A 15,529-nucleotide genomic window follows, 5' to 3' on the forward strand; every position below is an offset into this window, starting at 1 on the left:
CCTGCTGCAGAGTACTCCTGAACTCTCACCACCTTCCATCTGATTGGAGAGACAAGTCTGTGGTCTCTAGTGAACTTACATATTATGGAGGTATTCTTTAATTACTAAATGCCTGCTTTTTGCATTTATTTTGAGAAATAATACAAGTCAGTGATACTCAGCTTGATCCAATGCCAAACTGTATCTCTAGGCGAGGCACCTTATTGGGAGAGGAAGAAAAATGATTCAAAATCATAGATCCTACCTATTCACTATCTCCAGAATGGTTGGACATGCCTTTCGGTATTCCTGTTAATCAAATGAACAATATAGTAAGACTGCATTGCCTGGTCTCCTCATTTTTACCTCTACTGAAAAACTGATGTGCAGGGACTAGCAAATTTACTCTATGCATTTCTGCATTGCTTTCAATTGTTCCTTTCATGTCACAGCATTTCTTTTTCAGGTGTTTGTACCTTGAAGATGAGCAGATGCTAACATCAATGAAATCATGCATCAATGAAACGTTAAATTCTGTTGGATATTATTTTGGCGAGTTGATAGAAGTGGTTTTAACACATGAGATAAAGGTAAATAAACAGGGAGGCTAAACATCATGGAATATCTTGTTCTCCTGCATCTTTTTTTTTTTTTTTTTTTTTTTTACTTTGAAAGCATCCATCCAGCAAAAATCAGTCACAATGAAAACAAGGTATCGCTGTTATAATTTTCCAGATGCCAAAGTCTAAAGTATAAATTGCTGATAGACATCTTACGAATCATTTCAACATTTTAATAATAGTGGTCTGTGTTATCATTTTTCTTTTTTTGTACCCTTTCACAATAACAAAGTAATATAGTAGATGATGGTAGACAAGAGCCAATTGGCCCACCCTGTCTACCTGATTGTCCCTCTCTTTAGAGATATGAAGTGAAAAGGTTTTATGTTTGGTTCATTATTTTGGCTTGGTTTGACATTTTTTTTTTAATTTGAATCCTTGGTTTCAGCTCCTAAGTTCATTCGTTAATGTTTCATTTGCTTTCATTCAAGTCAACGGAAGCAATGCATCCTTATTTTGGGATCTAACACTGAGGTTGTCCATTCAAGTTTAATGAAGCATGCCAGCAGCCATCTATAGCAGAGGAACATTAACAGGCAGATTTTAAAAAAGCCCTATGCGCACCAAAAGCCGGGAGATATGCGAGTATCTTGGGCCAGCATGCGCTGCGCGGATTTTAAGAGGCACCCAAATATGCGCGGGGTGAGGCGGCGTCTGGGCAGGACATGGGTTTTCCCAAGTCCGTAACCTGAAGTATGCGTGTATTCATGCGCACAAGCGCACACCGGGGGGGGGGGGGGGTCCCCTGCCACGAAAATTTACTTCTGCTATGGATGGCGTATAAGTTTTAAAATAAAAAAATCAGGCCTAGTCAGCGGGGTCTGAAGGGTTGGGGGCCAATAGGGTAAAAGGGAGGCTAACTAGGGGGGTTAGGAAGTCCTAGCCTTTACCGGGACGAACTGGGAATGAACTGGGAACTGGGTATTTGCAGTTGGCGCGCATGCCTAGCAAAATCCCCCCAATTATGCGGTAGAGCTGGCATTTGCGTGCACCTGAGCGCATCCATATAAAATTGCACTTACAGTCGATTTTATAATGCAGGCTTATACGCGCACATGTTATAAAATGGCCGCGTCCATTTGCGCGAGCTGGCATATGCGCATACGTGTACGTCCGCGTGGCTGTTTAAAAGTTACTGTCCCCGAGTAGGGAAGAGTGGCAGCAACAGTGAGCGGGACAAAGCAGAACAAACAATGGCCAGCATCATTTTCAATTTCTTCCATTTGGCGCCAGCCTGAGAAATTGATACCAGCGATTCTGGTGCTTACAATTTTAATGCTGGCAGGGCAAGAGAGACCGGTGATCACTTCTGCCCTTTAAAGCAAGATGACTTGGGGTAAACTGATCAGGGAAGGCTGGAGGAACCGAGAGAGGGTCCGGGAGGGGTGGTTTTTTTTTTTTTTTTACCAAGAGGGGATGACCTGACAATTTTTTTTTGCTTGATTTTTTTTTTCCATTTCAAATAAAATAAAGTGAAATGGAAAAAAATGAAAAATAAAATGAAAAATGTGCACACCTCCCTAATTTATAGGGATAGAGTGCATGCGGTAAAGCAGAGAAGTCTAGATTACTGACTTCATAGCAGAAAGATGACACAGATATCTTGCTATCAATTTCTCAGTAGAAGTAACCAGTATTTTGTTATCGTGCTTCTTTCTCTCCTTCAGAATCTGGTGAGACAGATAAACTCCTCCGACAACATAGACAGCATTGAAGCAGCAACTGGCAGCCTGTTCAGCCTGACACAGGAAGGCCCTCGTATGTGTCACATCATAGCTCAGGTAAAGAGCTTAGCAGTAGGAGTTAAGTTTGTCTTTTTCTTATGCGGCGTCAAGAATGCGTCAACAATATCCATTCATGGCTTGTACACCACAGAGGCTCTTATCTCCTAGAAAGCAGCACACTGGAAGGAGTGTTAAACTGAAGCCCTCAAGGTTTAGCGGTACGATGAACGTTATTCTGCAAATGAAGGTTTTCTACTTGAAACCTTGCCGGAATATGATATTGCCTCCTGCTTGCAACTTCACAACCAGACACTAAATCAGAAAGTTCCTGTATTTACGATGGGTTGCCCTTTATGCTTGCATATTATCCAACGTAGATTCATTGACACATCATTGCACATTCTTCAAAAGGTATTTAATCTTCACCAGCTCGAGAAGGTGATGAAGTTGGAAGCTGCTCTGAGAGTGTGCAGTGTGAAAATATAGCACTTCTCAAATGGCCATAATTTGTTTTTTCAAGAATTAAAAAAAAACAAAACTTTTGGAAGAAATTTTCAGAAGATTTACATATGTAAATAAAATTATCATAGCAATTTTCAAAAGCTCATTTGCATGCTTATTAAAGTGCACTTACGTGGGTAAAAACCCAGTTTTAGGTTTGTAAATCCTTTTGAAAATTACCTGCCCTGGGAGTCAGGCCTGGAATGCATTTGCCGTATGTGCATGCTTTCAATTTTCACAAATTTTAAAAGCTGCTGAGATAAGCACGCATCTCCTGGAGCGTGCATACCTCGAAAGATTTCAAAAGGGGACAGGGTATGGGATGATATGAGCGGGATATGGGCATTTCGGGGCATGAAACCAAGATGTGCGCGTAAATACTGATGCGACCCGTGCGTGCTGACACCCCCTGCTGTGCAACTTTGCTTCTGCTATGGATGCCGCATAAGTTAAAATGTAAAGAAAACTAGGCAGATCTGTGGGGTTTTAAGGGTTGGGGCTAACTGGGGGTAATGAAGGCTATCAAATCAGGGGGATTGGAGGACCTCTCTCTTATCTGGGCAAACTGGGGATGAACTGGTAAAAATGGGAATGGCGTCAGCGCACACCCCATTTGAAATCCCCTGATTTATATGGTAGAAGCAGCATTTGAGTGCACATGCATGTGCCCTCTTAAAATTTAGTGTACATGTGCATGCAGCCAGGCTATTTTAAACACATACGTGCATATGTAATAAAATAACCTCGTCCCTGGGTGCAGGCCAACATAAGAGCACAAATATGCACATGCGAGCCGGTTTGAAAGTTACCATCCCTATGTTTTTGGATTCTTTTCAATACCAAACTGCCTTTCACCCCTTCTGGAGTCCATCCAGGATGGCTGATAGAAATGCAGAAAAAGTATTTTCTTTTTCCATCTGTTCCTCTCTTTTGATCTCTGCGTACATCCAGTCCTTCAGTAGAAATTACGCTGCAAATGACATTATAGTCCTCTCTAATGAAGGTTATTTTAGTTTAGATATTTTTAAATCGTCTTGGAAAATGGAGATATTGACTTTTAGATAAATGCTAGTATTAATCTCAGAAAAGTACTGCTTCCCTGGGATTTCATTTGTAAATAATGTGGGATATTTACATTAAGCGTAGTATTGATTGCAAATAAAGTTGCACGCAGTTTGAAGCTAAAAGAAATGGAATGTTGACTCATGGTTGTTCCTGAGGAGTAGTGTTGAACATCTGAATTTAAAGCCGATGGCTGGAGCTGGTCTGTGCGTGCTGGCTGTGGCACTCTGCCCTGAAGGGGAGCTGTCATGGGTCCCAGTCTGCTGTTGGACAAGGCCTAGTTGGGCTTGAGCAGATTGCATAGGTGACACACTAGAGCTCAGGAGGAAAGGGAAGCCAGCCACAGCTATTTTATCGGCCCTGGCTGGCCAGAGAGAGCAGCACTGAAGGATCGTTGCAGAGGAGGCAACCCACCACCTCTTGTGATAAGCAAGGTTTTCCTATGGGGTTTGCCACCTGGGGCAAAGCATTGAATACAAAAAGGCAAATGTAAAGGGGGAGGAAGCTGAAGACTGGGAAAATAAGGGTCCTTGATTTCATATTTTGTCCTCTGATGCCTACCCAAGCCACTTACTGCTTTTCTTTTGGACAGCTTTGTAACAGGCCGATACAGTACAGTGCTCTCAGGCGGAGCACACTGTTAACCCGCGATTGGATGCGCGTTTTCGACGCTAGATACTTCACTTAGATACAGTTCCAACACTCCTCTCTATTAATGGCGGGGGTGGAAGGGAAATAAAACCAAAAGGTTACTAAGGGCCAAGAGTAACAGATAAGTATGAGAAAAAAAACAAGTGCGAAAGCTTGCTGGGCAGACTGGATGGGCTGTTTGGTCTTCTTCTGCCGTCATTTCTATGTTTCTATGTAAATGTTTGCATGCAGAAAATTATACACAAATTTTTATTCCACGTGAAGGCAAAAAAAACCCTTTGAAAATTGCAATTCACACATTGAATGCCAACTAGTGTGCGTTTTTGCAAATAATGCGCACTATTTTGGGTTTTATAAAGTTGATCATCATTTGTGGAGTTTTCCGCAGTTTAGCACATCACCTTCTACGCTTGCCATATTCTTAGCCACTCCATTCTCTGACACTGTACAGTATTAAAAGACCTGTATATGCCTATAGCCCTAGCAGCTAATCTACCCCATTGGGTTCCAGTTAGATCCACAATTCTCCCACATAGAAGGCCCTTCCAAACTTCTACATACCCAGTTTCAACCCTTAATTTGGTCCTGCTCTTCAGTGAGTGCATCATGTGTGGGTTTTTGTTTTTTTTAAATACATCTGTTCTCACAATATAGCTCTATAGGGGCTGGGGGTGGGGGCAGGGATGGATACACAGTGCCTGTACTGGGCTGCAGAGCGTACTAACAGCTGATTTCTGCCTTTGTTTTACTTTCTAGGTCTTTCACGCCCAATATGTTTTCTATTCCATGCTGTTCCCCGTTAAGCCCTTGGGTCAAAGTAGACATCGGCCATATCCAGCCTCTAAATAAACCCTGGCTCCCATTTGGATTTCTGCTATTTTGCAGATATAGAGCACAATATTAGTTCTGCGCCCTGTGCTTTCCGAAAATATTCCTATGCTTACTATCTTTCTACTGACTTTCATTGTACTTGATCACATAAAGAGAGTATTGATTAACAAAAGTGACTCACACTTCTGGTGTGCATTTATGGGCTGTGAACTACTTCACTAGCAGTAGTATAAAATCTGGAAAAAGGTATTTCATCTGTAGACAGAAAGGGGCCCTGCTCTCTTCTGGGACCAGCCGCTCGATAATGCTTTGAATTCCTAGAGCTCTTGGAGAATTTAGCTGATTATTTTTCACTTTGTTTCCAGTTGGAAAGGGCAATGACATGTCTCAGAATTCACTTTTACCCGTCAGTCATTCTGGCAGGTACATTTGATGACAGTGAAGAGGAAGCTTGGAGTTTTGCTTTTAAGAAGCTGAAGTTGTTTTATTGAAAGTTTTGATTTGTCTGAAAAAAGTCACAAATACATTTTTCTGTAAATACTTGAAGGTTACCTTAGTTGATCGCACATAAAATAATAATCTTTAATTTCTGAGTGTAAAGAATTTACAATAGTATAAGTAAATACAAAACATGATTTTTTAAAAAAAAGTTAATAGGCAGAGAATATATAATATTGGAATAATTGAAATGTTTTATAATAGATAAATAGAAATTGGATTTTCTCATTTTGTTGCAACTTTGCTGGCATTAACTTGTGTATTAGAGTTGAAAATGCTAGTTATATGAATTTTGGCATTCTTAAAACTTTTTTTTTCAGTCCGTGGCTTCCAGTTCTGCTTTCTGTGAGCCAAAATATCAATTTGTGGCCCCTGCTTGGCTACCGAGCTGTTTTGGAATGGTTCTATGTTGTCTAGGGATGTGCATTTGTTTGAAATTAAAATGGGAAATGTAACAAATGAGCCAGGTTTTGTTCTGTTTCAAATAAACCAAAATGTTTTTCCCCCCAAAATGAAAAATTTGTGAATTTTTTTGTTTTTGAGAATTAATGCACCCGATTAACAAATAGAGCTTACTATTTCCAAAACTGCCTTCCAGTGGGACCAGGCTCTAAAGCCAGGCAAAGAGTGCAAGACTGACTTAACAATGAACCCATGTCATGTATGGAAATGAGTGGTGCCGAGTTACAACAGTGGGCTGTGTCCTTGGCTAAACAGTCAAGTCATTGTGAGGAATGCTGCTCTAGCTGCAGTCTTCTACATCAAACTCCTGTCACCCTTTGTTTCGGGGCACAAAAATCAGTCCATAGCTTTGAGATCATCGGTAGGAACTCTAAATGTAAATTTTAACCAAAGAGTTTGGTATTTATATTCCTACATAGACATAAAATGGGAGGAAGCCCTTTAATAAATTAGACTGATGGTCCCCAAATGAATGCTTGCTGTTAAGACAATCGACAGAGATGTGCATGCGTTGGATACAGAAGAAAAAAATTCCAGTTTTGGTTCAGTTTTGCTTTAAAATGAATGATATTCTGATTTATTTTTTTCTGTTTAAAAACAAATAAGACTGCCACTATATAGAAATAAAAAAAAAAAAAAGTCACTTGACTTGTGAGTTTTCAAAAAAGTTTTCAGTAGTAGCAAGTATGGCCCATGAATTTTCAAGCTGCTTGTGGCGCCGGCACAGTTTTCAATGGAGCCGTCAGCAACACTGGCTGCTTACTCCTTGCGTTTTTTCTAGCTTTTTTCATAGCCTCTGGGTTTCTTCTTAATGTCGCACTCCAAGGGCCCATTAAATATAAAAAAAACAAAAAACTGGGATGCGAGGCGAAACAGGGTTTTTGCATGCTTGTAGTTTATTGTGCTGCCCTGTGACTTTCCTCAGAGAACCTGCAGGTGTTGTTTGACCTCTGCCCTGTAGTTCAAGCAGAGGCTTTGAATGCTGCCTGGACTCAGAAGGTGGCTTGATCAGCATGCACATCCCAGCAGCCCTGAGAAAATCTAACACGGAAACACTCTGCAGTGCCATTGGCCAGAAAGCTAACTTAGTATTTTGTGAACTGATTGGCTCTGCAGACAGAGAATTAGCCCTGAAAAGTTGTGGAACTCTCTAGTCTTGGCTGGGAGTACAGAGGGAGCAGATCTCTGTGCTGCCTGTTCAGCTCCTGTGCACAGCTTTTTCTCCTGACCTCCCCAGGCACTAGTAAGTAATGAAAAGTGTTCCGTTATCTTTTACCGTTTAATCCTTCTTGTTTACCTGTTCCTGTTTGAATATTAAATCTTTTATCCGTTCACTGTTCCTACTTTTTCTTAATAAACTTACTAGTTTGCTAGCTCTGCCTGTCTTGGACTGATTAGCGATCTGGCATTGTGTGTATTTGGTCTGTGGGTGTCTTTCTAGGAGGTTGTGAGGGGTCCTCAGTGTGCCTAGGAAACACCAGGGGATAGCTTGCAGGCAGGGGAACTTGCCCAGAAGCAATCAGGAACCCAGTTGGCGAGTGGAAGGTTGCCAGTGTAGGAGCTCGTGCGCAGGTGCAACCGGGCCTGGTCGCTGCTTGGCAGGACCCTCCAAGTGGCCGCAGGTAGAAAAAGAACACACTTTCAGTGCATTATAGGTATTGATATGTAATCAAATATATGCAAGTATGGAGGGTGCTAGACAGAGGCGTATTTTGTAATCTGTGCATATCTGATGCATGCAGGTTATAAAACAGTAGATCTCCATGCTGCCATATATGTACATATTGTATTCTATTTATGTTTTGCTTTATTATGATGTATTTGAATATTGTATTACTTTGCTGGATGTAAACTGCTTTGGGTCAAAATTTTGTTTGAAGAAGGCAATATATATAAATATTACATAACGAAGATGAAATTGGGGGGAGTTAACTAATATTCTCATTGTATTTCATAGCAGTGCTTCTATAGGTGATCAGGGCCATAATGGAAAAAGCAAAGAATTAGCAATCACTGACATTTAAAGAATGATTGACATGACAATCTCAACTGCCAGAGTTGTCTTCAAGACCTTTTGTAACCTTCATTCTTTTTTAAATTGTATTTATTTCCTGAGGGCTCTTTTCTTTAAAAATGACACGCAAGTGTGTTTCAGAGACATAAAAGAGCAAGAAGTGGGTGTGAAATGACGAATTCTTAAAAACCCCCCATGCACGAAAATATCCATACAAGCCATGCTGAACTGATACAGAATGTGTCACCATCACAATGATTACCCTCATCGCTCCTGATTGATTCCTTTCAGAAAGGAGATAGCGATACAGGACAGTAAATGAAATAATGTTTTAAATATAACTAAAACAGGATGACAGACTAGTAACATGATTTATCCCTCCAAGTATGATGAGTTTGCATTAAATGGACAGGAGCTGGAGAGGCTTATCGGCTGAGAGCATTTCTTGGAATATCACAGAAATATGTCCTCCAGCACAAGCTTCCACCAATCTGACACATCCTAATCTAGGGGTGTGCAGGTCAAAAACTTTTGGGGCGTTTTCTGGCTGAATTTCATTTTTGTTGCGGGGGAGAGGCCTTTCTTTTGGGAGATAATGTTGACAGCCTGGGAGGAGGTGGGGAGGGAGCCCTGGTCATGACCTAAGAGGAACACCTAGCGTCCACACCCAGGGTCCACGATTACAGAGCTCCTAGTGCATACTTGCTGATCCAGGACTATTACTGCGATGAACTGGATTAAATATATAAAATGGGGGATTAGGGGGAATCCCCGGGTAGTTACGAATGAAGACTCAAGGTGACAGATCCCAATCCTGGCTCTGATTGAACTGGAAGTAAAAAGGAGCAAGAAGAAATGCTGGGGTAGAAACAAAAGCCTGTTTTTGTATACGAGCATGAATTAATGAATCATTCAAATACAAAACTCAACTTCTGAGTATGTAGAGACAGAACCAATAAAGCACTAAAACTAAACTCGTCATTAAGATTCGCATTGAAGACAGTATTTTTTTTTTTTTTTTAACATTGTTCTAATAATCTGAGGTCTAACATTTAGAATCATTAAACAATTAAGAAAAATGGTTGATTACGCATCTTTGTGTAATTTTCAACTGTGTAGCGAGTTTAATTACCATGGCATTTGAAAAAGGTAAAAGTCAATAGTTTCACACCTCCCACTACGTCTTTACTGATCGTTATCACATATTTATATATATAATGAACGGGGCTGCTTTGCATAACCTTACAAACTTTAATTTGCTTCCCCTGTATATCATATTTAATTTTGATATATCATGAAATCTCATTACATTGCCTCGGCAAGTTTTAACTACTACAACAAAGAAAGCATCTTATGTTAACTATGCAACATTTAGTTGATGGCTTTTCTTTCCTATCTTCTCTTTGCAGGAAGGTGGTGTCATAGCCCTCTTTAAGATATGTCGCCAGGATTGTTTTCGTTGCCTTTATCCCCAGGCATTAAGGACGCTGGCATCTGTTTGCTGTGTAGAAGAAGGTATTCACCAACTAGAGAAAGTAAGCAGAGCATGTTGCTTTTATCGGGTGGTGTGAAGAAATGGCTTGCCTTTTAAAATTGCAGAAAAGCAAGAGGGGCAATGAACTCGCTTGAATTTCAGGGTCACATCCACTGGCCACTAGCAATGACATAAAGAATTGTGATGCTGGATCAGACCAAGGTCCACTGAACCCAGCATCCTCTCTCCAACAGTGGCCATCCAGGTTACAAGGACCTGGAAGATCCTATAAAGTAGATGTAATTCCTATTGCTCACTCCCAGGGATAGTAAAAGCTTTCTCAGTCTATCTGGCTAATAATGTGTTAGGGGCATTTCCTCCAGGAACTTGTCCAAACCTCTTTTAAACCCCGCTATGCTAGTCGCCTTGTGTTACGAAGGACGAAATCCGGAAGTGGATCCTTAGGCCGACTGACCCGAGGGGGGCAGTCGGGAGGCAGAACTCCCACTGGGCAGATGGAGCTTCACCCGGAAACCCGTGACTCCTCCAGAGGAGCTGTGGGAGCCCGGGTCGCTAGGACTTAGGAGTCCTTCGCCCTGGAAGCCCGAGGTCCCCCCGGGAGGAGCCCGTAGGGACCCGGACCGCTGGGACTTAGGCGAGGACGGAGAAGCCAGGAGTGGAATACGAACCGGAATCTAGGCAGGCTGCGGACAAGCAGGAATCGGAGTCACGGACCGGGTCAAGGCAGGCTGAAGACAAGCAGGAATCGGAGTCACGGACCGGAGTCAAGGCAGGCTTGAAGACAAGCAGGAATCCAGGAACCAGGCAGGAATCAAGCAGGCAGGCAGGCAATCAGCGGGGAACAGGAACGACGGCAACTAGCTCTTCAAAGAAGGAACCTCGTTGCAAGGCACTTGGGTAAGGAAAGAGCCCGGTTTAAATCCCCCGGTCGGCGTCTGACGTCACGGGGGGCGTGTCAGCACATCCGGGTGCTGACAGCACAAAACGCTGCCCTTCGCGCGCGCGTTCCCTCGCCGAGGGAAGGAGTCTCCGGCGACGTCTCCCTCGTGGAGGACGCCGCAGCCAAGCCGCGTGGAGGGCCCCGAACCCGGCGGTTCGCAGCGCGGGTGAGAGAGGTAAGCTCCCGGTCACTAGTCTAGTGACCGGGATCGTAACACCTTGATCACATCCTCTGGCAACAGATTGATAGTGCACAGAGTGAAAAAGTACTTTCTATGATTTGCTTTGACCTTGCTGGTTGCTGGTTTCATGGGGTGACCTCTTATTTTAGTGTTATTTGAAAGAGTAAATAACCGTTCTTTATTTATCTTTATCTTATCTTTATTAAAACAATTATATACCATCAGATGCCAAGGCCCATGGTGGTTTAGAGAGGAATTGTAGACACACAATGTTAAATCACCAAAATATAGTCCACTATACCGTAACTGGAATATATCTATCACAAACATGAAGACCTGTTACCAATGCTACTTTTATTTTAAATGAAACAAGAATATTTCTCTGAGTATATGTGGACCTTCATAACACCCCCACGGTTGCTGAAACGTGCTTTCAGTATTTTTACTGTTAACGGGTCATTTGTAATCATTGGTCCTTACGCATGTGAATTATTCCTTATTAAGTGATTTTTTAAAAGATTATTTTACTTTTTTAAATTTCATTTGTGAGTAAGAAAGAAAAATTTGTATACTTCCCCATTCAAACAATGGTGGATAAGCCCAACATGATATCACATTTCATGTGGCTAACATTTTTCCATGTTTTTTGTAACTTTCTCACATCCAAAATATTGTTATAATATTTGTTAAGTTTCATACTATATTTGTTGTTGTATTGGGAAATGTTCTTTACTTTGTTACTCTCTGTCTTTACTCACATTGTTAATTGTAAACCGGGTTGATGTGATTCCGATCATGAAACTCGGTATAATAAAAATAATAAATAAATGTGAGACTGCTTTAGAGGCTTCATTGCTTTGTGGGGAATGCTGAGCGATCACTGATAGTCCATTTTCTCACTATCTCTTACTCTGCAAACATTTCGGAGTGTACCGCGACTTCAAATGCATCCACAAACATAATCTACCTGTTCCACCCCACTCATGATTTATAAACGTCTAACATGTCCCTCCTTAACTGTCTCTTTCCAAGCTGAAGAGCTTGCGTAGCCTTTCATTGTAGGAGAGGCCATTTTTGTCTCCCTCCTCTGCACCTTTTCTAGTTCTGCTATGTCTTTATTGAGATGGAGAGACCAGAACTGCACACAATACTCAAGGTGCGGTCTCACCATGGAACAATATAGAGGCATTATGATATCTTCAATTTTATTCTCCATTTCTTTTTTGGATGCTTTCTAACATTCTAATTGCTAATCTGAGTGCCACCACCACATACTGAGTTGAGGATTTCAACGTATTGTCTACAAAGCAACCAAGGTCTTTCTCCTGCACTGTGTGCCTGTAGTGTGGATTATTTTTCCCTCTGTGCATTACTTTGCATTTTTCCACATTAAATTTCATCTGCCATTCAGTTGCCCAGTCTCCTATTCTCACAAGGTCCTTCTATAGTTCCTTGCAATCCACTGTTATTTTAACAATGTTTAATAACTTTGGGCCATCTGCAAATTTGATCACCTCACTCGTCATTCCCTTACCCAGATCATTTATGAACATGTTAAAACAACAAAGGCCCCAGTCAATGTTCCTTCAAAATTTTGAAAGATTGCATGCGCAAAAAATTTCTTTTTGTGCAACTTATAAGCTGAGTTCAAATTTCTGAACTAATAAGCCAGTATAATACAAATAATATAGGGATTTCTTGTACGTGTTATGTTTTGCTGAATGTGTAGGGTTCATGACTTGGGTGCAGGGGCATGAGCATACAGCTTAGAAGGAACAGTGGTAACTGTTCCATTCCCCATGGTACAGTTTTCCAAATGGATCTTTCTCGGGCCTGATTCATCAAGGGATTTTCCCATAGACACAGAATGGGAGAAAAGCCTTAGTGAATCAGGCAGTCCATTTAGTCCTACCCTCTGTTTCCAGCCTTTTAACTAATAACCAATCCACAACAGAACACTGCCTCCTATCCCAAGACTTTGATATTCCCTGAGGAGTATCTCATGGGGGACTTTGTCAAATGTTTTCTGAAAGGCCAAGTACACTATATTAACCTGCTCGTTTAATGCCAACTCACTCCCATCCATGTCCGGGGGCTTTAGAAATGGCACCATCCCCCTGAAGGACCGTGCTGAGACCTGGGTGCGAGTAAGTCGGCATTGCTCTCACCTTTTTTTTTTGAAGAGGATCTAGGAAGGAGGTAAGTGGGGGCTGTGATGGGAGGAACATGGCCCTGAACCTATCCCTGGCCAGTTCCAGTAATGCTTTTTGGTCCAGGGAGGCCCAGCCAGAGTCTCTGGAGACCTTTTTTTTTTTTTTTTTTTTCAAATGCCACAGATAGAAAAATACTCAAAAATATTTGGATATTTTCAGACGAGGTTATTTTCGGTTTGTTTGCATTTTTGGCATTTGTTTCAAATAAGTGCACATCGCTACTGGCCACAGTTGAACTACCCATGTGAAGCTAACATGAGCTGGCCATTTTTGTATGCAGATCTTTGCTCAGGAACCTAGGATCAACATTTTGCTTTATTTCATAATAGCAATTAGGGACATGCACGTATAATGTTTGCTATTTTTCCCCCATTTTGTTTGTGGTTTATTTTGTTCATTTGAAATTAAATACACTATAAAACAAAGGAAATAAAACCCAACAAAAGTGCCAAAATGATGAATGATGTCAGGTCTGCGTCCTCTCACCTCCTAATCTGTTTCTCTCCCCCTTATCCGGAAACCCTCATGAACCTTACCCCATATCTGGGAGTACAAAGTCCATCTGGAGCAGATGGGATCCCTAGTTGCATCTGCCTCACTGCTGCTGTATTTCAAAGTGGCATTGACAACTTTATGCCAAGCTGACAATGCCCTACATAAACCCAGAGTAACTGTGCTGGTTCTTCACTGACCTGATGAAGGGAGCACAGTTCTCAAGAGCTGGTTAGATATATTGAGTTGTTTCAATAAAAGAAATGTCCCTGAACTAAGAGATGGTGCGGGCTACAAATAATTGAAAGTAAATAAATAAATAAGTCCCCTAGAAGCTCTTTGTTGACCCTTAATTCTATGTATTCACATGGACTAACATGGCATGCACGAAACTCTCATAGTAGCAGAATACATCCCTTTCCCTTCAATTCTTTAGGAAAACAAGGTAATGTCTTTTGTGTTGAAATAGAGTATTTCTTAACTTATAGGCAATTTTAAGACATTCAGCTAAATACTGACTTTTGAATATTTGGTGCAATTTTTTTTTTTTTGTGTCCTAATAGTTTCTGGATTGGAAAACCACAATCCAGAAATGTGATTCAAAAATTAAGTTTTCAATTATTTACAACACCACGAGGCTCATGGTTACCATATGTGGCCCTATCACCCAGAAGAATTACTCAGACATTTGTTTTTGTTCATCTTTGAGAGTCCATATGCAGTCTGATGGCAGGTAAAACTCCTAAGTTAACTTTTGACTTGGGTATCTAACTTAGACTCAGTTCTTGTGTCCACCTATCGCAGACTCTGCGGGAGTCTATGCTGTTTTTATTCATTGTGGCCACTGACCTTACTTGCAGTGATGACTGTAAGATAACACGGACGTTGATAATTTTTCTGGGCAAAATACGTCTATTTTTTTTTTGCTGGTAAGAATACATCTGAAACTCTGTTATTGTAGTATCACATTATGGTTTGTATTAAAGTACCTTTTGTATTGGAAAAAAAAAGAAACCTTTTTTCAGTATCTCTTTCATAATTGTAACACTACACTCAGGGGTATTGTTTATCATATATTGTCATTTCTCAGGTGGTTGGGTGTACTTGGCCTTTAATCTCTCCTATTTAAATCCACCCCGGGCATGACAGTAGCCTATAATATATAATTCCCTTCCATGCCTTATTGCTTAGTTACTATTTATATGCTGAAAAATAATCATAATTCTAGAGAAGTTTGACATTTAAAAGGTGGCTTGCATAACTTCTAAATCCTTCTCATCAAAGTTCTGCTAGAGGTTTTGAATGGAGCGTAATATGGGAGCAATTTTCAAAACCGTGTGGGCAGTTGCAAAGTCCACAGTTATTTTTTACCCATGGACTGTGTGTCACATCACAAAAGTAAAGCAGGGTTATACAGGGGGAGGGGTGGGGACATCTTGTTTCGTCTTCTTTTCATTGGTGGGTGGTTTTCATTTCATTTTGATTTTGAAATACCTCTCGCTCTTTCATTTTATTCCTTTTGTTTAGACGGGCTCTTTCAGAAGAGCAAACACTAAAACATCGAGCAGGCATCACTCTGGCCCACCACCGCGAATTAAGCCCTTTTTTCAAAAACATTTACAATACCCCCCTCCCCCATTTGTACACAGGCTTTACGGAGTATTTTCAAAGTTAAAAGTGAACCTTGGCAAATTGACCTAGTATATGCACATATTCAGTCACATAAATTTACATATATGCACTCATGCACATGTTTTAAAATGAAAAATTGTGTCCCTAAGGCCTGGATTTTCGAAGGTCACAGACCTTCGAAAATCCAGCAGTAACGGGAGGGGGGGGATGAAGCGGGGGGTGGGCCTGCAGTGC

The 15,529-nt window shown here is 41.2% G+C and overlaps 1 protein-coding gene across 1 annotated transcript in view; it reads left to right on the plus strand.

The window, feature by feature from the left end:
• LOC115079198 (protein inscuteable homolog) overlaps positions 1 to 15,529 on the plus strand; it is a gene marked incomplete at its 5' end in the record, with an annotated part of 94,999 nt that overhangs the window by 7,032 nt on the left and 72,438 nt on the right. The window contains 3 exon segments of the mRNA XM_029582453.1: positions 446 to 569; positions 2,267 to 2,380; positions 9,752 to 9,877. Of these exon segments, the coding sequence (XP_029438313.1) occupies positions 446 to 569; positions 2,267 to 2,380; positions 9,752 to 9,877 (364 nt within the window).

This window comes from Rhinatrema bivittatum, chromosome 17 (assembly GCF_901001135.1).
Source record: "Rhinatrema bivittatum chromosome 17, aRhiBiv1.1, whole genome shotgun sequence".
NCBI lineage: Eukaryota > Metazoa > Chordata > Amphibia > Gymnophiona > Rhinatrematidae > Rhinatrema > Rhinatrema bivittatum.